The 25,655-nt window shown below is 41.3% G+C and overlaps 1 protein-coding gene across 5 annotated transcripts in view; it reads left to right on the forward strand.

The window, feature by feature from the left end:
- The window catches only part of myo3a (myosin IIIA), a 76,418-nt gene extending 56,802 nt beyond the window's left edge, over positions 1 to 19,616 (forward strand). For 4 of the 5 annotated variants that reach the window (XM_014181016.2, XM_045710933.1, XM_045710934.1 and 1 more), the window contains 17 exons: positions 317 to 470; positions 1,008 to 1,096; positions 1,302 to 1,431; positions 2,374 to 2,468; positions 2,908 to 2,952; positions 4,865 to 4,948; positions 5,307 to 5,512; positions 5,657 to 5,768; positions 5,884 to 6,046; positions 6,203 to 6,292; positions 6,406 to 6,529; positions 7,099 to 8,302; positions 8,421 to 8,565; positions 11,491 to 11,582; positions 12,293 to 12,333; positions 17,502 to 17,876; positions 18,227 to 19,616. In XM_014181016.2, the coding sequence (XP_014036491.1) occupies positions 317 to 470; positions 1,008 to 1,096; positions 1,302 to 1,431; positions 2,374 to 2,468; positions 2,908 to 2,952; positions 4,865 to 4,948; positions 5,307 to 5,512; positions 5,657 to 5,768; positions 5,884 to 6,046; positions 6,203 to 6,292; positions 6,406 to 6,529; positions 7,099 to 8,302; positions 8,421 to 8,565; positions 11,491 to 11,582; positions 12,293 to 12,333; positions 17,502 to 17,876; positions 18,227 to 18,344 (3,267 nt within the window). In that variant the 3' untranslated portion in view covers positions 18,345 to 19,616. The remainder of the gene's footprint in view (positions 1 to 316; positions 471 to 1,007; positions 1,097 to 1,301; positions 1,432 to 2,373; positions 2,469 to 2,907; positions 2,953 to 4,864; positions 4,949 to 5,306; positions 5,513 to 5,656; positions 5,769 to 5,883; positions 6,047 to 6,202; positions 6,293 to 6,405; positions 6,530 to 7,098; positions 8,303 to 8,420; positions 8,566 to 11,490; positions 11,583 to 12,292; positions 12,334 to 17,501; positions 17,877 to 18,226) is intronic. The other variant, XM_014181018.2, reaches the window with a different exon arrangement.
- Positions 19,617 to 25,655: the final 6,039 nt, after the last annotated feature.

A 25,655-nucleotide genomic window follows, 5' to 3' on the forward strand; every position in this document is an offset into this window, starting at 1 on the left:
CTTATCATAATGAACCTGCGATAAGTGATCGGTATGGTCGGTGTTGCTAATTTTCGGTTTGTCGTCTCAGCTCTAACTAAAAGCTTTGACATTGTATTTCAATGTTGCGCTTCACCTCTAGAGAGACATATACTGTATGTTCTGTGATGTTTCTTACTCATAGTTGGGCCTTGACTTTATCAGGTGAGCCCAAACACGAAGAACTAAACTCAACCTACCCAGGGTGATGTTATCTGTCAGATATGGTTTTGGTTTCATTCAAAACCAGCTTCACCGTTCCAATGTAAATCTTTCTGTCCCTTACCCTCTCCTATAGGACGAGTACCTGAATGAGGATGTGGACGCCAGGGTGATTGAGTATGAGGACAACCGTCCTCTCCTGGACCTGTTCCTGCAGAAGCCCATGGGCATGCTGTCACTGCTGGACGAGGAGAGCCGTTTTCCCCAAGCCACCGACCAGACCCTTGTAGGCAAGTCCCCACACAGTCCTCACACAGTCCTCGTGTAGCTACTAAGATCTAATCCCAAATGCCTAAGAGCAGTGATCGGTGTCCTGGTTAAGTGTCCAACTTGGCCCCATTTTCATCATGGCCACCCCAATGGGTGTTCTGGCACAAACTGGTTGTCGTGCATTACCCAAGTCGCTGCTTCACATTGGTGATGGATGAGGTGAGCTCCCTCCATTACTATGTAAAGCGCTTTGGGTGTCTAGAAAAGCGCTATATAAGTGCAATAAATGATTATTCATATTATTATTATTACGAAGTGTACACCAGTTTTATCCTGTTAGCTAAGCCACTCATCCACTCAAGTCATGAATGATTCAATAGGTTAATTTAAGAGGACCTAAAAGTAGTTTAAACATTGCTTTTGAAATAATTAGCAGCCTTGCAAGTATGTTATGTGTATGCATTCTTGTTGATTCTGTCATTCGATTATGCTTCCATGCTTAGCCATCTGGCTTGGACTGCTAGTTAATTAACCTGTGTGAACTTTGTCCATTGTAGAAAAGTTTGAAGATAACCTGAAATCCAAAAACTTTTGGAGACCAAAAAGGGTGGACCTTGGCTTTGGAATTCATCACTATGCTGGAAAGGTTATAAGGCCTCCTGTCTAATACATCAAATAAATGTTTTAGGTCAAATATTTAGAGTTGGCAATAATAATGAAAAAAAAGACAGGATATGGGAAACCCCAACCCTAAATGTGAATAACAGTAGCAGGTGTAATAAGCTGAGTTTGTTGTAAAACCGTGTTTGTGCATACAGTTCTTCTTACCCCCTCTGTTGATTCATGTTTAGGTGATCTACAACGCTGCAGGCTTCCTCTCTAAGAACAGAGATACACTACCGGCAGATATTGTTCTTCTGCTGAGGTCGTCAGAAAATCAGCTGATTCGCAAACTGGTCACCCACCCGCTCACCAAAACAGGTAAACACACATGACCTAATAGCAACTCTGTCTTTTAGCGCAATCAACTAACCTATGTTTTCACTTTGTATGTCATAATTGAGGTAGTCTCTCAAATTGACAGTTTTCTTGTCAAGCAAGGCATTGATTTTATTCCCATCTGACTCTCTCCAGACTGGCCTTGTGGTGATTATTCAAATATTATATCGTAACAACCTCAATATTTATAAGAAATGAATGCTGATGTAAACAAATGTGTTTATTTGTCTAAATTGAAATGCTAAATGCCAAAGAAACAAAGAAAACCGGTCCATGTCACTTTTTTCAGTGCGGCCTGTTGTTGTTGTGACAAGCTGGTCTGTGCAGCGTGAGTACCCTTCATAGGCAGAGGACGCGGCCAACTGAGCCCAAATCCAATCAGCAATCCCATAATCACTCTTTAATATACCCCTGAAGCTGTTTTATTGAGCTACGGCAACCTCTCCTCCCCCCTTTGTACTGTCATCCCTACTGCCCTCATGAAAGCTAACACGATGACATGCTAGCACGCTACTGGAGAGATTAGCAGAGAGCGAGTCCGCTTCTCTATAGCTGTGTGCTATTGAAATAGCATTGGCCTATAGCTATACACCTGACATTATCAAGTAACATGGAAATTCTGGCTATGTTTGTTGATGAATTTGCTAACTTGGAATCTTCCCTCTTTAGAGTAACTTGCTCTATGGGGTCAAGCTTGTTTTGTTTATTTCTCCCACATATTCCCTCCACCTTCTTCCATTTTAGTACAACTTGATTTGGTTATATTAAATATAAATGTCCACTTGCATGTCTAACTACTGCCTTTTTGTTTTTCCATGAAGGCGCTGATTGCCAGTTATCTCACTAACTCTTTCCTCTTTGAAAGTGTGGTGTAGCTTGTCCATTTGTCCTCAACTTCTCTCCCGCTATCTCTCTATCCTCTAGGTAATTTGGCCCACACAAAGGGTAAAGGGATGAACACACTCATGAGCATGCCTCGCACCCCAGCACACCCTCACCGCACCATGAACTTTGCCAAGGTACGGGTATAAAACTGTTCTAACTTATTTTCCTTTATACACACTCAAACAAAGTATAGTATAGTTCTGTCGCATTGCCTTTCTTGCTTCCCTTTTCCAATACAGTAACGCTAAGTGTCCTCTGTAATTCCATGTCACAAATCTTTGGAAAAATAATGTTGCCTCTTTTTTCAGTCTCGCTTTCTCTTTCAGACAAACTAACCTTGTGTGTCTTCTCTGACTCTCCCTGTCTCTCTCTCTCTCTCTCTGTCTCCCCTGTCTCTCTCTCTCTCTCTCTGTCTCCCCTGTCTCTCTCTCTCTCTGTCTCCCCTGTCTCTCTCTCTCTCTGTCTCCCCTGTCTCTCTCTCTCTCTGTCTCCCCTGTCTCTCTCTCTCTCTGTCTCCCCTGTCTCTCTCTCTCTCTGTCTCTCCTGTCTCTCTCTTCTTTTATCCTTGTAAAGATGGGAGTGCTTAAGTTATTCAGTTCTAGTATGTCACTCTGTGAGGTAATGGCAATCTCTCTGTCTATGTTGTATCTATGTTGTATCTATGTTGTATGGCAAACCATCTACCCACCCCTAGGAAATAATAAGACTAGTCGTTTTACGTTTGTTTTTCTTCATGGCTCGTCCAGTTCCTATCCTTTCGTATTTCCCTTCCGATAGATGCGAGTGAGAATCTATGAGTTTGGCTGCATAAGCAGTCTTTTTGATTTTCCTTAGAACCTCAGAGTGAATTGATTGTCTGATTAGATGTTGAAGGAGAGGCTTTCATGTGCGTACGACTGGTAATTTGGATCTTTTCTCATCTACCTTGTTTTAATGGGGTTATTTCTGTTTATGACACCACGCCTCATGATATTGACTAGTTTTGAGGATGTGCCCTTCACGCACTCGTAAGAGATTGAAGTCATAACATTATCAACTTAAAGTTGTTTGTTGTATTTCTGCATAACAACCTAAAGTTACCCCTAGAACGTATCTTCCCCACAAAAAGGGCACAACCCTTTACTTTCCAGTACCCCATACTAATCTGATTGTTAGGGGAAGAGGAAGGTTGCATTTTTTGAAGTCACAATTCCCACTTTGTCAAACCAATTTGTATACCTCAGGGCTATTGGCAGAGGCTAAACCAGGCAATTAACTGTCTTTGATGAGTACATGAATGTATTTCCATTCATCTGCATATTTTACATTTCTGCCTAAGAAAGCACATCAAAGACTCCTCCTGTAGTCATGAGAGTGAGAGTGTGATTTTAGAAATGTTTTAGACTCATGGTGTAAAGGTATGGTTTGTCAGTGCTGTTGCTTTTTAGTGAGCAATGTGACTCATGTGCAATGTTTCAAGGTTCGTATTTGGCAGTGTCCCAGATTAGCATATCTTTGCATGTATAATATGCGCTCTCCTTATTACTCTGCTATTGAGAACATTGTTTGAAATTCTCAGAGTGCATTTTATGGAATAAGAAAAGTCCCACTGATTTTCAAGTGTGTCTAGATTTTTTTTAATTGTCAGTTTCACCAATGATCATAAGCAGGAAAATAGCTAGTTCCTCTGTGGTAAAATCCTTATAATCCATGCCATATCTAGCAATGCCAGTTGAAACAAACTGACTTAACACATACATTCTCTTATGATCAAGTGGTCACTGTCCTTTGTCACAAACGTCTAATTTCGTACCTCTGAAGTCAATACTCAGCATTAAACATTTAAAACAAGTTGTCATTATGCAAACTTGATTCCTAACTTGGCTCTTGTTTGTTTACGCTTCCTCTTTATGCATCTCTTGCAGCCTTCTTCTCGGAAATTAACTCTCACCCCAGAAAAAAAACACACGCCTTTCTTGCTTCTCGATCACACAGTACATATTCAAACGGTGATTGGTGATTTTCAAAAATTTGTGATTTTCACACAACAACAAAAATGAGAGAGAATTCCATGAAAAAATACGATACACAGATGATTGGGGTAATAAGGCTTCTGAATGTTGATACCCAATTCAGGCTGTTACCTATTTGTTATTCACAGGACAGTATTTTGGGGTTCAGAGCCCTCATCTAACACATCATTGCTTTTCATGTTAATTACACATTGATGAATAACTTCCAATCCATAATGATTTTATACTCGTACCGTTCAGTCAATAAAAAAAAAGTCATATTCTACAACAGCTTTTAGGGCCAGTTTTCCCTAGACTGAGATTAAGCCTTGGTTTTAACATCATTTTCAATGGAGAATCTCCAATGACATGGCTTTTAAGTCCAAGACTGAAGTTAATCTGTGTCCGGGAAACTGGCCCATAGTATTTTATACTATATATAATACTGTTTTCAATATTCACTGATATAACTCAACAAATACACCTACCATAAACCTGTGGTGAATCATTTTGATAAACTCAGTGTTTTGTGTGTCCAGGGTGATACTGGAACTGGAGAGACCACCCACCATCCCAGAGAGTCTACCAACATGAGAACACAGACAGTAGCCTCCTACTTCAGAGTAAGAATGTCTCACTTGATCACTTCCTACATTACTGAGTGGATAGATTATCCCCAACCCTGGTAGTATAGCTCTGAATGGTAGTACAGCTCTGTTGATAAACTGACTGGTAGTACAGCACATTTGCATACTGTGACATGTAATGTGTACCTATTTATCTCCTTGGCGTTGTACCAGTACCCCTGGATAATTAGATTATAAATACTGGTTTACACAAGAAAGGAAAGCAACTAAATATGTCTTCTCATACAGGAATTCAAGAATAGGCATTTTCATCTTATTCAGGTCTTTACCCGGACACTGGTTTTGATTGGATGCTTTAGGTAAACTACTCACTTCCTGCCTCTTCATTCACCAGTATTCCCTAATGGACCTGCTGTCCAAGATGGTGGCGGGACAGCCCCACTTTGTGCGCTGCATCAAGCCCAACAATGACCGGCAGGCCAGTAAGTTTGACCGGGAGAAGGTGCTGGTGCAGCTGCGTTACACGGGCGTCCTGGAGACAGCTAAGATCCGCCGGCAGGGCTACTCTCACCGCATCCTCTACACCAACTTCGTCAACAGGTTGGTGATCCTAATCATAGAAAAGACTCCATAGGCTCCCACTTATTGCTTGTGAATGACTAGAAGAATGGAAAACTCATTTTGAGGGTTTTAGGCTAATAGTGTGCAGGAATGGTTTGGTAAGTCTAGTATTGGTTATTGCAGGTACTACATACTGGCTTTCCATGCGCACAAGGAGCCGGAAGCGAGCCCAGAGACTTGTGCAGCTATATTGGAAAAAACCAAACTGGAAAATTGGGTCCTGGGCAAAACGAAAGTAAGGTCACATTCATGGAGTATTTTGGAGTCAAATGTAAATGATTAGACAAATCTCATGGAGAGTATGACTGAGTCTACACCCTTCGATTGTGTTTCCATGTGGTGTCTCTCAGGTGTTTCTGAAGTACTACCATGTGGAGACCCTAAACCTGATGGTGAGGCAGACCATAGACCGCATCGTTCTGGTCCAGGCCTACGTCCGGGGCTGGCTGGGGGCCAAACGTTACCGCAAAATACTGGAGAAGAGAGCACAGAGCGCTGTAGCCATACAATCAGGTCAGTACGTGGACACTTTGACCTTATGACCATAGTGGAATCAAAACTGTCCCAGTTCCTTTTAAACATGTGCAAATACTGTTAAAGTTGTTATTATCATAAACAATAGTTAATATCTGTATGTTAATGATTTGTCTCTAATATATCGTCCACCAGCGTACAGAGGACATAAAGTACGGAGGAGATGTGCTGATGATAAATTAAGCAAAGCCAAGTTTGAGACCTTCATCACCCAGTTACAGGCTGGTGAGGAGACCATGATGCTACTTCCTCATTGTTTTCTAAGATCGGTTTGTTCATGTTCAGAGGATACAAAGTACGTTTAGTGTAGCTTCAACTTGTACCATCCTATTCTGCAGTTTGCCGAGGTTACCTCGCCAAGAGGAAGTACAAGGAGTTGGTGGAGGAAAAAAATAAAGCAGCAGCTAAGATTCAGGCCCATTACAGAGGACACAGGGAGAGGAAGAGTTTCAAAAAGAAAAGGTAAGGACAACCATTGATGGATCTGCACTACGCAAAAACATAGTCAAATGTAGGACAGTAGATCCAGAACTTTTTAAGCATTGTGAAGTTAATGTTTTATTTAGTATGCATTTGATATTTAAGCACTAAGGCCCAAGGTGGTGTGGTATATGGTCAATATACCACAGATATGGGCTGTTCTTATTCACAACGTAACGTGGAGTGCCTGGACACATCCCCTAGCCGTGGTACATTGGCCATATACCACAAACCCCCGATGTGCCTTATTGCTATAATAAACTGGTTACCAACGTAATTAGAATATTAAAAAGGATTTTTTTGTCATACCCGTGGTATATGGTCTGATATACCCCCGCTTTCAACCAATCAGCATTCAGGGCTCGAACCACCCAGTTTATAATTAGTATTTCAGTATTTATTAGGATCCCCGTTAGCTGCTGACAAGGAAGGAACTACTCTTCATATAAACGTATATATGTGGAGTATACCCTCTACAGTTGTTCCAGATCATAAACATTTTACATTGAGTTTGATTCTGTTCAGAGCAAAATCAACTGCATTCTCTTTAGGGAGGCCATTGAGAAAGACAGGATAGAGAAAGAGAGGATCGAAGCTGCCAAACTGGAGGAGGAAGAGATGGCCAAATCTGCCGTGGTCCTCCAGAGTAATTACAGAGGCTACAAGGAGAGAAAGAAACTCAGGGAGCGCCACAAGACACTGTCCGGAGACGAGTTGAGACTAAGGTCACCCTCACCTGTAGAGGTGGAGCCTGCTATTATGGAGGAGGATGAAGAGGAGGAGCAGGAGTTTGCAGTGGAAAAGGAAGAGGAGAATGGGTTGACCGAAGTTGCGGAGGAGGAAGAGGATGAAGACACGGCCAAGGCGGAAGAGGATGATGACGATGAGCACACGGAAGTGGGTGAAGAGCTGGTGGACGAGGAAGACACAGAAATTGACGAGCAACAGAATGCAGAGCGAGCAGAAGGGGAGGAGGTTAACCCGGAACAGGAAGCTAAGGCAGCTACAGTTCTCCAGAGCAACTTCAGGGGCCACAAAGAGAGGAAGAAACTGGTTGAAGAAGGCAAGATCCCAGCAAGGAAACAGAGAGTGATGAGCCCAACTGAAGACGAGACCGCAAAGGTAGAAGGTATGTCAAAACCAGAAGGAAGGTCAAAGGTTCCAGAGACAGCAGCCGTGTCTGCAGGTGTGGAAGAGAAGGAGGAAGTAGATGAGGCCAAGGCAGCTACGGTCATCCAAAGTAACTTCCGTGGCCACAAGGAGCGCAAACGCCTGCAGGAGGAAGGAAAAATCCCCAAGAAAAAGAAGGCGAAAGAGGCCAAAGAACAACCCAAACAAGAACTTGTCCAGCCACAGGAGCCAACGCTAGAACCCCAACCAGAGCCGTCCACCACAAGCCAGTCGGAGCCAGACGAGGAAAAAGCTGCCACCGTTCTGCAGAGCAATTTCAGAGGACACCGGGATAGAAAGAAATTCAAGGAGGAGAGGGAACGGGTCAAAAGGAGCAAGGAGGAACCCATGGTTGAGGAACAGGAGGAAGGGTTGAAGGTTGAGGACAGGGTTGTGGACCTCACCGATGTAGAGCTGGGTCGCATAGAGGAGACAGAGTCTCAGGGAGGGGATAGGTATGACGAGGAGCAGGCAGCGGTGAAGATCCAGAGCCAGTTCAGGGGCTACAAGGACAGGAAGAACCTGAAGGCCACCAAGGCCACAGCCCAGAGAGATACGGAGGAACTGGAGGTCTTTTCTAAAGAGGTAATCTAGTACTAACCCACTATAACCCACTTGATACGTCTGCCAACAGCTTTTCTTGGGGTAGTGAACCCCCAACTTTTTGATTATATGTATCAATTGTCCATTGTCTATACAACAGGTCACTAAGTCTTCCCAGAACTACATGAGCCTCCAGCAGAAGCTGAACGAGATCATCCTGGCCCACCAGATAAACCCAACCAATAACGGCATGTTTGTCAAAGGGCAGGCAGTCAATGGCTTTGCTGCTAACCATCAGCAATCAGGTAAATGTCTGACTTGTGTGAAAACCACAAGACATTGTACATAGCAAAGACACAACAAATGTACTGTTGAGTACAGACATGGATGAAATTCGATAAATTTGAGAATAAGTAAATCTAAATATTGTAGCCTGGTTCTATACAAAAACAAACTGGAGGTACTAATGGTGATCCCGAGTCACTCTGGCAGTATTGAGTATAATTTCCTGTCTGAAGAAGCAATCAAATCCTTCTCTTCTGGTCTATCCATCTTTCCAGTGGGCTCCTGGCTCGTCTGCTTGGTCAAACAGCTCCAAGACTATCTCTCACAGACAGAGAGCTGAATAGAGCTCACTAACACTCATTGAAATAAGACAGAGTGCACTTGCAAATAGCCTTTACCTCCATAACCATCTCCTTCATCGTTTGTAAAGAGAACTTATGACCAGTGTTTCTTTGAGTGTCCGTTTGGCCCTAAAGACTACACAATATGTGGTATGTGTTCTCAAACACATTTCAAGTATTTACATTTTTCGAAGCAGCTTTCTCAATGTGTACACAGATATTATCCCGTTTTTTATGTCTTGTGTCATTTCCCCCTTTTTGTGAACTCATTCTCCTATTTCAGGAGCTATTTTCAGCCTATGCTCAGTCATCCCTGCCTCAGGTGCGAAACAAGATGGGGAAAAGAAGGCACAGCTTTTGTTATGTCTCCGCTTCGCACTAGCCGATGATTTTATCAGCGGACAAGCTCCGTTTTCTCTCTCATTAAGGCGAGATTGTATCAAAAAAAAACCTGGGGATGTCAAGTGCCAAAACCGGAAAGCGGTTCTCGACGCGATGCGTCATCAGAAAATGAATTTGATTCCCACCGGTGATATGTGCAATTGCTTTGAAAGGATGAGCAAGGGAGCTGGCAGAGTGAAAGTTCAGCATCTCAGTGCTTGGTGTGTCAAATCCATCTGGCAGCTGAAATGTTATTATCATCATAAGTTTACCAGGTGTCAGGAAGAAATATAATTATTGTGTCATCCATGATTAGTTTTATTGGTGTCATGGGTGACTTTCTCATATTGGATTGTGAGAGGCAAGCCTAGAATTTGGGGACTATGTGTGGCTGCTTGCAGTGCTGTGTCTAGGTATAACTGGCCGCTCAACACAATTGGTAACCTGGTATCAAATCTGCATTTTCTGAATGTGAGATATACACTATATTAGTACAATAACAACTCACCACAACAATAAAAATCCAAACTGCAATCTCTTGAGATGCCTGCTACGTGCCCTTTACAAGGTGTTCTTAACAGCAACACATTGCCTGAGGAGCAGAATTAATTTCCAGAGACATTATATCCTCCAAAATGTCTTCATCGATTTGATCCAATAATAAGTTGTCCTCATACCTCGCTACATTTCAATTAAAATCCTAATTTTTAAATGCAGAAAGAAAGTTGGGGACATTTCTTAGAATGCCAATCATATTTCACTTCATGGAAAAGGTCATTAAATGCTAATCACGTTTCATAAGGCACCACTGTGGCAATTACAACAACCATTAATATGGGAATTTCAAATGAGCTTTCCTCCTTTGAGCAATACAGAATCACTGACGACCTTTAAATAGACAGGTTCAATAATATGAAAAACTATGGCAAACAATGCATGAAATACAGCCTTTACCTTACATACTGTATCCATACACATGTTATTCAATACATTACTGAGAGCTATAGGTCACCATAATATGGAACACAGTGGAGGCTGCTGAAGGGAGCACAGCTCATAATCATTTATGGAACAGAGGGTATGGAATGGCACCTGGAAACTCTGTGTTCACCCCCGAAAGCATCTCCAGTGATCGTACGCCCAGTCATAAAGCCTCTTCAGTAAGTCTTTAGAAAAACAGGGTCTAACATAACGGCCTAAGTCAAGTTTCCAAACAGCTCTGTAGGCCAAATATCAGCCTCAAGTAGGCTACATAGCAACCAAAGCCTAAGCCCATAAGGTTATTTTAACTGAATAATGTAGGATTATGATGTTTGGGGACATTTAAGCTTGTAAAATGCCAGAAATTCTCAAAACTTAAAGTCCTACTCCAATCTCCTTTTCAGCTCATTTATCACCTGATTTACTTAACAAAAGATCCATCTCAATAGGTAGTCCAGATATCTCATGACATGAAACAAGTGGGCGGGTGGACCTTTCCTCTTTTGTTCTCCATCGTTCCTCTATTGTTCATCAATAGTGAGGTTGGTGATGACATCACAAATTACCATCAAACTAACTCCTTGAATGCCCTCTCCTTGAAGTTTGCAGTTGTGTAAAAAAAAAAAGACCCTTTAATGTGTGTACTTTACCATATTTAGACTTAGGATAACGCTTTTCAACAGTAAAAGTTACAAAATCTTTAAGTCTTTGGTAGAATAGAATCTCCTGAAGCCACCATTATTAAAACGCCCTCCCATTTCAAAATTATTTCCAGGTCATATTCTCTTCAGGTATTGTAGCAATGTTTGTCCTCTCGGAAGCTATGTTTAAAGGCAGTGGTTAAAATATTAGAGAAACCGTGCAGAATAGTGCAGAATAGTGTGAAGTGGAGTAGAGTTAACCAGCAGGGGAGTCATGGTGTGTTCTCGCTGCCCTCGGGGGGTCAATCGCCTCCTCATGCTAGTCTTTTGGAAGCCATTTTCTCAAGCATAACATGAAAAAAATGTTTTCACTCAGTTCCTGTGTAAAAAAAAAAAACACAACGACACAAAATGTCTCTGTTTATTACATAGCACTCTTTTAAAAATGATGAACCAGGGATTTGTCAAGTCACAACTGATAAATACTGTAGATAAAAATGAAAAACCTGGATAACAATACACCTATGTCTACTTCCTCTAGCTACTTGGAAATCAAAGCATTACTGCTGATCTGGGTCTTTTTGTTGTTGTGATGTTTCAGTCGATCTGAAAGTGTGTCGGACGCCTCGCAGAACCCAGCAGCCAAAGACGCTCAACACCCCTGAGGACTCTACGTACTACAACCTCATCCATGTGAGTCTGACTCCATCCGTACAGTAGTGAGCCATTCTCTGTCACCTTTACAGCACTGTAATAATTGCATTTGTATCTATTTTATTATTGATGTGGCCATTTTTCTCCAACAGTGTATAAGACACAAGATCAAAGGGAATGTAACGATCTGTGTTTAAGTTGTTAGAAGTTTTCCAACGTTAAAGTTTTCCATGAATGTAGTTTTGCCAAGGTCTGTCCATGACAGCTTCAAGCGCTCCGATGGAAAGCAGGAAAGCATTTTACAAACCCGTACAAGTCTCTCAACTGGTATCGATTCAACTTGAATCCTTTTGGGTGTGCTATTAAGTCTTGATGCACTCCAGCATGTGTTTATATTGTTGAAATATTTCTGTCTAATAATTTCAGTATGCACTAGAAAGGCACAAAGTAGGTGCTGGAGAGTCCCTGCAGGTTTTGTTCCAACCTCATCCCTTCAGCTTCAGCTGATCTCCAGCTAGCTTATTTGTTAGTCAACCAACAGATCGATTGATTACGGGACTGATCACCTGCCAACTTTCGACTTTGAGAACCAATCACTGTAGGCTTTAAGTTATAGGTTGTTACATAGTCTTGAAGGCTATGTAGGAGGCTATACACCTCGTAAGTAGGCTATAAAGCTAAACATATTCGCAGATTTGAATCCTAGTTTATTTCCATGTAACACTACTTCCTGTGTCTTTCCCATTCAGAGGTCTGTCCAGGATGACAAACGCAGGCCACGGAAACAAGGGTAAGTCAACGACCCATCATTCACCCTGTTTTAACGAGCCACTTGTAGCTACTGGCAGGCCTTTAAGAGGTTAGATCTGAAACTTGGCACTCTGCTTGTGAGTAATGAATATGGGACAGTGCCAACTGTAAGGCCAGGGTGTGGGTCCAAACTTAACGGCCTGTAGCCTTACACATTTACAATGGACTTAATTGGCCTTATCCTTCATCCTCCTTATACAATGGTTTTACTTAATGAAATCTAACTATATGACAAATGCCATGTGGACAAAGTCCAATATAATGCACTCATAGTGTGTTTGTTGAGTATTTTATGAAAGATGCAGTGATCAATTAGTTAGGATCTACAATAAACCTAATATGTTGCAATACATGATAGACAGACCGTTTGAGCCTCCTTTGCTTCGTGCCTGTTTTTTGTTTGATGTGAATCTGTGTGTGTCCCAGTGTGTCTGTGTGTGTGGGCCACGAGGTGAGTGTAGCTCCCAGAAAGGTGATGATAGACGTTCCCCTAGGCTGGCAGACAGACAGATAGGTCTGGATGAACAAGGAAGGGGTATGGTACTTTATCAAAAGAATCTGGAGAGACACACACACACACACACACACACACACACACACACACACACACACACACACACACACACACACACACACACACACACACACTGGGCTGTGAGACGACGAGACTGTACACATCAAGGGTAATAATTTGTTAGCAGATAAATAAAGCCAGCTATGGACAGGAGCAGTTTACATGCATCATTAAGAAGGAGAAGGTCAGGAGGAAAGATAGCATCTCCAACTGTCGCTGACAGCTGAGAGAGAGGGGGGAGAGGGAGAGGGACATGGGTGGGGAGAGGGAGTGAAATAGGAGGGGAGAGAGTGATAGAGAGAGGTGGATTGTGTCCGTGAGGAAAAGCAGTGGTGAAACAGCACAGTGAAAAAATGAAGGAAGACAGAGAGATACAGTGCCTTCAGAAAGTATTCATACCCCTTGACTTAATCCACATTTTGTTGTTACAGCCTGAATTCAAAATTGAATAAATAAAAATGTTTCTGATCCATCTACACACAATACCCCATAATGACAAAGTGACAATATGTTTTTAGAAATTTTAGCTAATGTATTGAAAATGTAATACAGAAATATCTGATTTACATAAGTATTCACACCCTGAGTCAATACTTTGTAGAAGCCCATTTGGCATTGATTACAGCTGTGTCTTTCTGGGTAAGTCTCTAAGAACTTTCCACACCTGGATTCCACAACATTTACCCATTATTCTTTTCAAAATTCTTCCAAGCTCCATCAAATTGGTTGTTGATCATTGCTAGTCAACCATTTTCAGGTCTTGCCATAGATTTTCAAGTATTTTCAGTGCATTCGGAAATGATTTAGACCCCTTGACTCGTTCCACCTTTTGTTACGTTACAGCCTTATTCTAAAATGTATTACATTTTTAAAAATCCTTGTCAATTTACACACAATATCCCATAATGACAAAGCAAAAACAGTTTTTTTAGAATGATTGCAAATGTATAATAAAAAAATACCTTATTTACATAAGTGTTCAGACCCTTTGCTATGAGACTCAGGTGCATCGTGTTTCCATTGATCATCCTTTCGATATTTCTACAACTTGACTGGAGTCCACCTGTGGTAAATTCAATTGATTGAACATGATTTGGAAAGTCACACACCTGTCTATAATAAGGTCCCACAGTTGACAGTGCAGGTCAGAGAAAAAACCAAGCCATAAGATCGAAAGAATTGTCCATAGAGCTCCGAGACAAGATTGTGTCGAGGCACAGATGTGGGGAAGGGTGCCAAAAACATTCTGTAGCATTTAAGGTCCCCAAGAACACAGTGGTCTCCACCATTATTAAATGGAAGAAGTTTGGAACCACCAAGACTCTTCCTAGAGCTGGCCGCCAGTCCAAACTGAGCAATCGGGGGAGAAGGGCCTTGGTCAGGGAGGTGACCAAGAACCCGATGATCACTCTGAAAGACCTCCAGAGTTCCTCTGTGGAGATGGGAGAACCTTCCAGAAGGACAACCATCTCTGCAACACTCCACCAATCAGACCTTTATGGAAGAGTGGCCAGACGGAAGCCACTCCTCAGTAAAAGGCACATGACAGCCCACTTGGAGTTTGCCAAAAGGCACCTAAAGGACTGACCATGAGAAACAAGATTCTATGGTCTGATGAAATCAAGATTTAATCAATTTTAGAATAAGGCTGTAATATAACAAAATGTGGGAAAAGTTGAGGGATCTGAATACTTTCCGAATGAGTCAAAACTGTAACACAGCCACTCAGGAATGTTTACTGTCTTCTTGGAAAGCAACTCTAGTGTAGATTTGACCTTGTGTTTTAGATTATTGTCCTGCTGAAAGGTGAATTCATCATTCTATCTGTTGGAAAGCAGACTGAACCAGGTTTTGCCTGTTCAGTATTACTTTATGGAATATTTTTATTCTGTACAGGTTTCCTTCTTTTCACTCTGTCAATTAGATTCGTATTGTGGAGTAACTGCAATGTTGTTGATCCATCCGTAGTCTTCTCCTATCACAGCCATTCAACTCAGTAACTGTTTTAAAATAACCAATAATCAGCGGTTTCCTTCCTCTGTGGAGTACAGAGATGAGGTAGTCATTCAAAAATCATGTTAAACACTATTAATGCTGTCACGATTGTCATAAGGAGTGGACCAAAACACAGCGGGAAAATGTATACTCATCTTCTTTTTATTTTGAAGAAGGAAAAACAAAATAAACACGTATACAAAAACAAACGACTCCAAACAGTCCCGTCAGGTGCAACAAACACTAAACCAGGAAATAACTACCCACAAACCCCCCATAGAACAAACACCCCTATAAATAGGACCTTCAATCAGAGGCAACGAGAAGCAGCTGCCTCCAATTGAAGGTCAACCCAATAAACACCACCTAGAAATAGACCAACTAGAAATAACATAGAAATACACTAACAAAGAACATAACCCAAACAACCCCGAACCACACTAAACAAACACCCCCTGCCACGCCCTGACCAAACTACAATAACAAACAGCCCCTTTACTGGTCAGGACGTGACAAATGCACACAGAGTCCCTGCAACTTATTATGTGACTTGTTTAGCTATTTTTTTCTCCTGAACTTATTTAGGCTTGCCACATCAAAGGGATTCAATATTTATTGACTCAAGACATTTCAGAATTTTTTTTTGTTGGCAAGAAAATTGAAAAACATAATTCCATTGACATTATGTGGTATAGTGTGCAGGCCAGTGACAAAAAAAGATTACAATTGAATCCACTTTTAATTCAGGCTGTAACACAACAAAATTTTGGGAAAAATCAAAGGGAGTGAATACTAGAAAAGCAGAGAAGAAAGAAGAGAGGTTCACAGAGAAGGGGAAGGAACCAATGAACAGAATAATGTCTGAGAGAGAGAGAGAGAGAAAGAGACACCAAGCCTGGTGTAGAACGATTGGGCTGGTAATGATGGAGGGATATGGAAAGAGTGAGAGAGATAAGCCCTATACCACTGCAAAGTAAACCCCATTCAGGTTCAATAAACCCCATTTGGCTCCTGAGACGCAGGTCCTATTCAATTAATACTGGTAATCAAGTCTCCAGAGAATGACACAATGACACATAAGCATTCGGATTCAACAATAAAACTATTTTACTGTTTTAATGAAAATGCAAACCCAACTAAAACTCAACTTTCAGTGCTGGAGGAACACCTTTTTAGTTTTAACCCGGAAACCCGTTCTGCGGGTTTTGATTGAACAGCACCCATTGTGTGACCGGTCTAACTGAACGATATAATAGTGGCAGAATCCTGTTAGTTAGAGAGTCCGTAGGCATTGAGGCATGCTCGTCTGCCTACCTCTGCCTGTGACATAGATTACTGTTTCTATTACATAACTCAACCAATAAGCCGGAAAGAAGAGGGGGGATATGAAAACCCACAGAGGGGAAATTTCCATTTGAGTCTGTCAATAGAAGAGGAGGGGAGGCAGTGATTAATCAGGAACTAGGAAGGCCCTTCCTCATCGGCTGTAGAACTAAAGGTCCTGGGTTCACATTATGCACAGCTCCAGCTAGCTCATCACAAGGCTGGTGTAATGAGGAAGTGGAGTAATGGAGTTCATATTGATGCTCATCCTGCTATGAAATAATAAACTCTGTTAAGGCTACTGTAGCCAACGGGTGAATAGCGTGGCTCGCTGGAGAAACTTCCTCAATACCAATCAATGGCCGAGCAAATGTATTGTTCATATTTCCTCGCCATGATACAATACAGCAATACAACAGCTTCTATCCCCAAGCCATTAGACTGCTGAACAATTCATAAAAATCGCCACCGGACAATTTACTATGACTCCCCCCCCCCCCAAACATATATTCCACACTGGGAAACACACCAGCTCACAGAAATACTGACCACTTCACAACGAACAAACACGCACAAAACCATGTGGGAACCAGAGGGTTAAATAGGGAGTAAATTATAACGTAATGGAAACCAGGTGTGTACAATCAAGACAAAACAACATAGAAAAAGAAACGTAGATCGGTGGCGGCTAGAAAGCCGGTGACGTCGACCGCCGAACGTCGCCATCGAACAAGGAGAGGCACCAACTTCGCCGGAAGTCGTGACACCTGTACCCCTGTACACTGACTCGGTACCGGTGCCCCCTGTATATCAATCAATCAATCAAATGTATTTATAAAGCCTTTCTTACATCAGCGGATGCTGTACAGAAACCCAGTCTAAATCCCCAAACAGCAAGCAATGTAAGGTGTAGAAGCACGTTATTGTTATTGTTTTTCTTATTGTGTTACTTTTTATTATTACTTTTTATTTGAGCCTACTTGGTAAATAATGGATTATTCTTAAACTGCACTGTTGGTTAAGGGCTTGTAAGTAAGCATTTCACAGTAAAGTCTATACTTGCTGTATTTGGTGCATGTGGCAAATAAAGTTTGATTTGATTTGAATTGAATTGATCGGTTTGCCATATTCGGAAAGCCAAATTATCATTCCAAACTGAAGTTTGGAAAAATGTATGGCATATGAAATGTCCACTTTGACTTATTGTCATATAGTAAGTGACTGACCATAACTGCCTTCTCCTGTCTGTGGTCCAGTCCTGGGAAGCTGCTGGACGTAGATGACCAGTACTACCAGGGCCTCCCCACCAGTAAGTCCACCGGCGCCATAGCCGGAGACCGACGCACCTCTCTCACCAGACGAGCATCTCTCGAGAGGAGGCAGTCTATCGAACAGAGGCGCTCTATAGAGAGGAGACAGTCTTCTGCGAGGAGACAGTCTTCTGACAGGAGGCAGTCTACAGCTGCAGACAGAAGTCCACAGACAAGAAGACAGTCTGCAGCCGCTGACAGGAGGCAGTCTACCGACCAAAGACAGACTGCAGCTGCAGACAGAAGTCCACAGACCAAAAGACAAACTCCAGACAGGAGACAATCTAGAGAGAGGGCAGTCTCCGAGCCAGCAGATAAAAGGTGTGTAATCCATTCACTACAGACAAATGCATATACTCACATATCTGTTGTGAATACGCGTGGGAATACGTGTGAATACACAGACACAAGACACTGATACATACTGTATGTCCATAGCATGAAAGTATGTAATGAAGCAGAGAGACTGTAGAGAGAAAACAAACAAATCCTAAATATTCCACCATGAGCCTTGATCTTTTCTCATCTATTACCATCTATCATTCCATCTTCATCCCTCTACTCATCTCTCACTGTACTGCATCTCTCTTTCCCTCTTTCACTGTTTGGTCCTCTGTTCATTTCCTGCCTGGCCCTCTCTCACTTTATCTCCTGTGCTGCTGTGTTGACAGGCACTCCGTTACCAGACTGCCCACTGCAGAGGGCCAGGACGACAACCCTTATGACTACAGAAAACTCCTGAGAAAGACCTCCCAGAGAAGAAGGCTCATCAAACAGTACAGAGACTGAGCAGTGCCCTTCTCAATGGCATACTCCATTTAAAGCAAATTGGCATAATACCTCCCTGTATGTGACACTGCCAGAAGCATGCCATAACATCTGTCATAATGCGACATGATAGTTCAGCAATGACTTCTGTTAACATCTGACAAACCCTATTTGAATGTCTAATGAGTTGCGTTCTATGATAGTTTATAACAGCTGACCCAACACTAACATTGGTTTTCATAAAATGTCATGACAGCTGGTATGTTTTGCTTATGGCATTGTTATGAAGGTGTTGCGTCAAGCCACTTCCCTGTAGTTACCAGGTTGAGTTTGGAGCCTCTACATAGCAGATGGCGTCACGAATGGGTTAACTTTGTCTGTCTGTAAATACTTTTGTCAGCCGACTCAGGCTCTTCTAAGAAGCAGATTTGTTGTGTCTACTTTAAACAATGCTGGTAAGCTTCATTCGCTTCTTAGTGTGGGCTGATAATGTGTTCTTTATCCTTCAAAATGTATATGAAAGGAATTGAATGTCAAAAGAGATAGAAAATAGAAATGGAGTGGTATATGGTGCAAGCCATGAAGGCTCTAACTCTAGGATCTTTTTCAGTGTATTATGATCGATTTAAAATAGGGTTATTACTATTGATGTCAATTAATATAAAGTTGGAACCAAAATGTGGTCCTATGTAATTTATGGTGATGCGCAGTGGGTGATCAAACAAGGGTTCATGGTCATCATTGGCTGTAGGCAGCTTACTTTCCTGAAATTCACTGCATTGGCACTACCACTGTTTTTAGTGTATGGTTTGTGATGTACAGTATGTTGATATGAATGCTTCTTTGCTGCTTGAATTGTCAATATTATCAACTCAAACATCATTTTATTACTGTTGTGAAGTGTAAATATACAAAAGCAATACATGTACATGCAAAAGGTCAACGCTAATTTGAATACATAAATTGACTACTAGACCATAGTGTATGTCGTAACATCAGACCAAATGTAATGTCATATTGGTTTTTAACGCAATAACGGCACGATTTAAGGTTGCAGTGATCTGTCTTTCAATTGCAATGTGTGTTATTACAGTTGATTACCAACCACGGTTAGTACTTTATTTTGTTTAACTTTAATTAAGTGGCTGTCTATATATTTGGGTCTTTTAAAATACATTATTTATAATTTATCAAATAGTGTGTGCATATGTCATTGCTCTCCTTGGTGTGACATACAGAAACCTATGAAGAGCAGATAGGCTGCTGTACTTCCTGATAAAAAATCAGTCACTTTCTGCATTTCCTGTCCATATTTTTTGGTCTTTAAGAATAACTGTCCGTCCGTCTGCCAAGCCTCATCCTTCGGCTTACCTTGCATGTGGCTCTGACCGTTTATTAATTAAGAGAGCGTTTGGGGATGTTGACAGCTTGCCCTGACATGGACATTTTGGGGGAAAGTAGTGAAAAGTAGTGCACCTTACCTAAGATCTGGTGTTTGGAGGGGGTTTGAATGTAAACCCAATGTAAGTGTTCTGATACACAGAAAGGGTTTTAAAACAGACTAGAAGTACTCTGAAACACCCAAAGTGGTTCTTTAATCTGAATATTGGTGTCTTTAAGAAGGTGTTGTGAAAACAGTTTTGGGGGTTTTAGTGCATGTAAAAGGCAGTGTTTAAAAAAAATACAATCAAAATAGTTAAGAAATGCAAATGATTTATAGCCTAAATATTGATTGATGAGGACCTGTGGAGAATATTTTTTGTGGAATCTACCTTTTTTCAATGCTTTATTTAGACTGGAAACAGGAGGAGACAGAGAAGGAGTGAAAGTGGGACAGGCAGAAGTAAGAATTGAACCACCGAATTCTGGGGCAGTAAGATGGTACAGTGGTGGAAAAAAGTATTTGATCCCCTGCTGATTTTGTACGTTTTCCCACTGATAAAGAAATGATCAGTCTATAATTTTAATGGTAGGTTTATTTGAACAGTGAGAGACAGAATAACAACAAAAAAATCCAGAAAAACGCATGTCAAAAATGTTAGAAATTGATTTGCATTTTAATGAGGGAAATATGTATTTGACCCCCTCTCAATCAGAAAGATTTCTGGATCCCAGGTGTCTTTTATACAGGTAATGAGCTGAGATTAGGAGCACACTCTTAAAGGGAGTGCTTCTAACCGCAGCTTGTTACCTGTAAAAAAGACACATTTCCACAGAAGCAATCAATCAATCAGATTCCAAACTCTCCACCATGGCCAAGACCAAAGAGCTCTCCAAGGATGTCAGGGACAAGATTGTAGACCTACACAAGGCTGGAATGGGCTACAAGACCATCGCCAAGCAGCTTGGTGAGAAGGTGACAACATTTGGTGCGATTATTCGCAAATGGAAGAAACACAAAAGAACTGTCAATATCCCTCGGCCTGGGGCTCCATGCAAGATCTCACCTCGTGGGGTTGCAATGATCATGAGAACAGTGAGGAATCAGCCCAGAACTACACGGGAGGATCTTGTCAATGATCTCAAGGCAGCTGGGACCATTGTCACCAAGAAAACAATTGGTAACACACTACGCTGTGAAGGACTGAAATCCTGCAGCGCCCGCAAGGTCCCCCTGCTCAAGAATACATATACATGCCCGTCTGAAGTTTGCCAATGAACATCTGAATGATTCAGAGGACAACTGGTGAAAGTGTTGTGGTCAGATGAGACCAAAATGGAGCTCTTTGGCATCAACTCAACTCGCCGTGTTTGGAGGAGGAGGAATGCTGCCTATGACCCCAAGAACACCATCTCCACCGTCAAACATGGAGGTGGAAACATTATGCTTTGGGGGTGTTTTTCTGCTAAGGGGACAGGACAACTTCACCGCATCATTTTACGGGGCCATGTACTGTCAAATCTTGGGTGAGAACCTCCTTCCCTCAGCCAGGGCATTGAAAATGGGTCGTGGATGGGTATTCCAGCATGACAATGACCCAAAACACACTGCCAAGGCAACAAAGGAGTAGCTCAAGAAGAAGCACATTAAGGTCCTGGAGTGGCCTAGCCAGTCTCCACACCTTAATCCCATAGAAAATCTGTGGAGGGAGCTGAAGGTTCGAGTTGCCAAACGTCAGCCTCGAAACCTTAATGACTTGGAGAAGATCTGCAAAGAGGAGTGGGACAAAATCCCTCCTGAGATGTGTGCAAACCTGGTGGCCAACTACAAGAAACGTCTGACCTCTGTGATTGCCAACAAGGGTTTTGCCACCAAGTACTAAGTCATGTTTTGCAGAGGGGTCAAATACTTATTTCCCTCATTAAAATGGAAATAATTTCTAACATTTTTGACATGCGTTTTTCTGGATTTTTTTGTTGTTATTCTGTCTCTCACTGTTCAAATAAACCTACCATTAAAATTATAGACTGATCATTTCTTTGTAAGTGGGCAAACATACAAAATCAGCAGGGGATCAAATATTTTTTTCCCCCACTGTACATTTCATTTGAATTCTATTCAAATTTTACAAACTCAACTACACAGCCACAAAAAGATTCTAGGGTGAATTGAAATGTATTTAAAAAAAACAAAAACATACAGTATACTTACTAAAAATGATTGCAAGTCATTTCAATGATTTGTTCATTTAATTTTACCCAACAATTTAAGAATAAATCCAACTTAACATGTGGCTTAAAATTGAAGATATTTTATGAGGATAACCAAAGCCTGAAAAATTTGAGATATTGAACTAATTGGTTTTAATCCTATCGTGCCACATGGCCCTGTTTTTAGAGGATTATGGGTAATTCAAAAATGTTTAGACTTTATTCTTATTTTACACAATGGTGTATAAATGTTTGAAGAAAGAAAAGTATTTTTACAGTATAGTTTAGTATTAAGCAGCTTGATGCACCATAAGGTGTAATAGATCATGATGAACGGATATCAAAACCGTCATTTTAGATGTTCAATGATGAGAAAACCCATTCCCACATTTCTAACTTTTGATGGAAGAGGAAAGAAACCACAGTGTGATGCATGTTGCAAAACCTGTAGTTACTGTTGCCAAAATGGGTTAAACAGGCAAATGAACAGACACATAAATGAATGTTCAACAATAAAATACTCTGCACTAGACAGGATTTGAAATACCATAATAGTGTTTAGAAGCTATAGAGAGAGGAAACGGCACCAAAAGAGAAGTTATCTAATTCTGCACTAAACAGAATTTGAAATACCAAAATAGTTTTTTCAACTTTTTTTGGTAGGGCTCCCAGTCCTTGTGCAACACTTTATTAAGTGGTGTTACAACACACCACGCAGTGGTGATTTTAGCATGTAAATCTTGGTGGGGAAAACTCAACAAAAGAAATTGAGGATGCATGACAGGGAAGCCACAACACAACACGATACTAAACAATACATTAATTGCACTATAACGGTGACAAACTGTGCCCACAAATTGTTAGGGTCTACATAAAGCTGTACCAACAGCAGAGTTTTCTTTTCAGAACCATGGAGGGAATCCTTATCACTGCTACACCTGGCTATCAGAGAAGACTTGTCTGGCACCGAAACAGTTCATTCAGCCTTATTTACTGCCTTTTTTTTTAAGTAGTTGATATGGCTGACTTGCTTAAACAAATGTGGTTTCTACTGACAATTGAGATGTACAAACTATGGCATAAGGGAACGATGAGCGGAAAAGAGGCAATCAGTAATTTCGATTAAGACAATGAGCGAGCTAAGACGGTCGTAGACAATATAACTATTTGTTCAGCACTTTTGAAATGTACAGTGACAGAATTCAGAACATGGGCTGTTCTTACAGTATTCTCCCTGTACACCAAGTCAGAACCGTAGGATAAATAGAGGGGGGCATATAAGCAGACAATGAAAGCTCTTACAATACTCGATGATGACATTTCTCTAAAACAGGCTCTAGGCTACATGTGCACCACCAAGTCAGAACAGTAGGCTAAATTATGAGGGGGAAAGGGACCCAATTACTAGGGTGAGACACATGGGCTACTAACAGCTTACTATATAACATACACTTAGTATTACTTTCTTAGCTACAGTATTGTCATGGGCGTCGTAAGGATTGGACCAAGGTGCAGCGGAAACGTGTATACTCATCTTTATTTATTGAAAAGAAGGAAAAACAAAAGAAACACGTATACAAAACAATGAACGACACTAAACAGTCCTGTCAGGTGCACAGACACAAATCAGGAGACAACTACCCACAAATCCCATAGAAAAAAACACCCCTCTTAAATAAGACCTTCAATTAGAAGCAACGAGGAGCAGCTGCTTCCAATTGAAGGTCAACCCCATTAACTAAACATAGAAATAGAAAGACTAGAACTAACATAGAAATAAACTAACAAGAACATAGACCAACAAACCCCGAAACACTCTAAACAAACACCCCTCTTACATAGGAACATAGCCCAACAATCCCCGAACCACATAAAACAAACACCCCCTGCCACGTCCTGACCAAACTACAATAACAAATAACCCCTTTACTGGTCAGGACGTGACAAGTATACATATCTCCCTGGCAGATTACATAATTTATGCAGCAGCATACAAGACATTTTTGGACTCATCTTGTTGTGCTGTGCTCACTTGAACAGGAAGATGGTGCAGTGGTCCTTCTTGTGGGCAAATTTTGTTGTCAATTTTTTTTTATCAAAGTCTGGCATTCTCTGGATTTTTGTGCTTTTAAGGCAACTGGGAACTGTGAAAAATATAAGGTCGAATCATGACGTCAGTGATCTTCAGGTTGGAGCTCTTGATAGTGGCATGTGTTCCCGACTTGGAATCCCGAGTTGGATGACCGTTCAAAAAGTATTTTCCCAATCTGAGCTTGTTTTTTTGAAGTTCCCAGATGTCTTGAACTCACTGAAATCTCAGATTTCCCAGTTCAGAGTTTGTTTTGAACGCGGCAGAAGTCATGCTGCATTGACAGCATGGCCAATGTATTCAACCTTTTCTGGCCCATGATGTTACATGTGAATGTTTATCCTTTTAAGTTTGGAAAAGAGACCCTTAAACCCAGACTTGGACTACACACCGTCTCCACCGAATAGCAGGCTAGTGATTGCTTTGCAATGCTTGCAGTTAGCCACTGATTCCTTCCAAGCCATTCATTGTTGAATTAGCGATTTCCAACTTGTTGTGTATTGTTTATGTCCAATGGCCGATGAGCACGATATGTTTTATCTATAATTTCTCGTCATATGACAAGGACTGAAAAGGATTTGCCAGTAGATTGTCGACTTGATTCATGATGATGACTGCTTGTCTAGCTGGCTAGCTAAGATTTTGAAAGTATGATGTTGACATGATCAGTCCAATCAAAGCTTCGGTACATATAACGTGAACCGATGTAATTTTATCTGTGGCCAATGACCTTGAGCCTTCTTGGATGGGTACTTCTACTGTAAATCTATGGCAGCACCTACGGGGCTTGAACTTTCTAGCTCTCCCTGTAGATTTTGCAGAGACGTAGTGTCCCCATGAGTGACAGAACACTGAACTAATCATGGTGCAACTAGAGACTATTACCAACCCCTATGTTCTGTATGTTCCGCTGGCTGCCCCACCACCACAGAAAGCACTGAGCTAGGCTGAAACACCTGCATTTTGGAGTTGCCTTACTCAAGAAAACAAAAAAAGAGACCATGTTTGTATGCGGCTTTATTAATTCAATTATTGTTCTTTTTTTTACATTGTTTGGAAAATGATATGTTATGCGTATTAATGCCAAAATAACATGCAAAACAGGCAAAAAAATAAAAATGCTAAACAGGTGTGACTCAAAACTCTGCCCCACCTGTCCTGAATGGGGTCGCCACTGACACCATGTATTGCTTCAAAACTTCTCAGGATGATGTGTTTCAAAACTCCAGAAACTTTAAAGTTTTACCTCCTTCCTGTTGGTGGCAGCTCAGTTGCCACTCGTTTTGGTGTTACGAAGCACTTAATTTTAACAGTGTAGATATATTGCTTAATTTAGATTGAGAATGGCTTTCAACATTACTGTTGTGTTCAGGTATGCCTACATTCACTGTGAATTGTTTTGACTTTACACACTCTACTTCCCATGCTCACGTTGAATAATGTGGGAATAATTTGAACGCTGTTTAATAAATGATCCAAATATATTACCGCTTACGTAACTGCAAACCACGGAGCTACAGTGTTATTCCTCTTTCCTATGTATTTCCCTAACGTTGACTCAGCATTTTTGTTGATGAGTGAGTCCGTAACCTTTAAGCGTGACATTTAAAGCAGAAAAGCCCACAGTGTTTGTTACTCATTCACTTGTGATG

Source organism: Salmo salar, chromosome ssa29 (genome assembly GCF_905237065.1).
Source record: "Salmo salar chromosome ssa29, Ssal_v3.1, whole genome shotgun sequence".
Classification (NCBI taxonomy): Eukaryota; Metazoa; Chordata; class Actinopteri; order Salmoniformes; family Salmonidae; genus Salmo; species Salmo salar.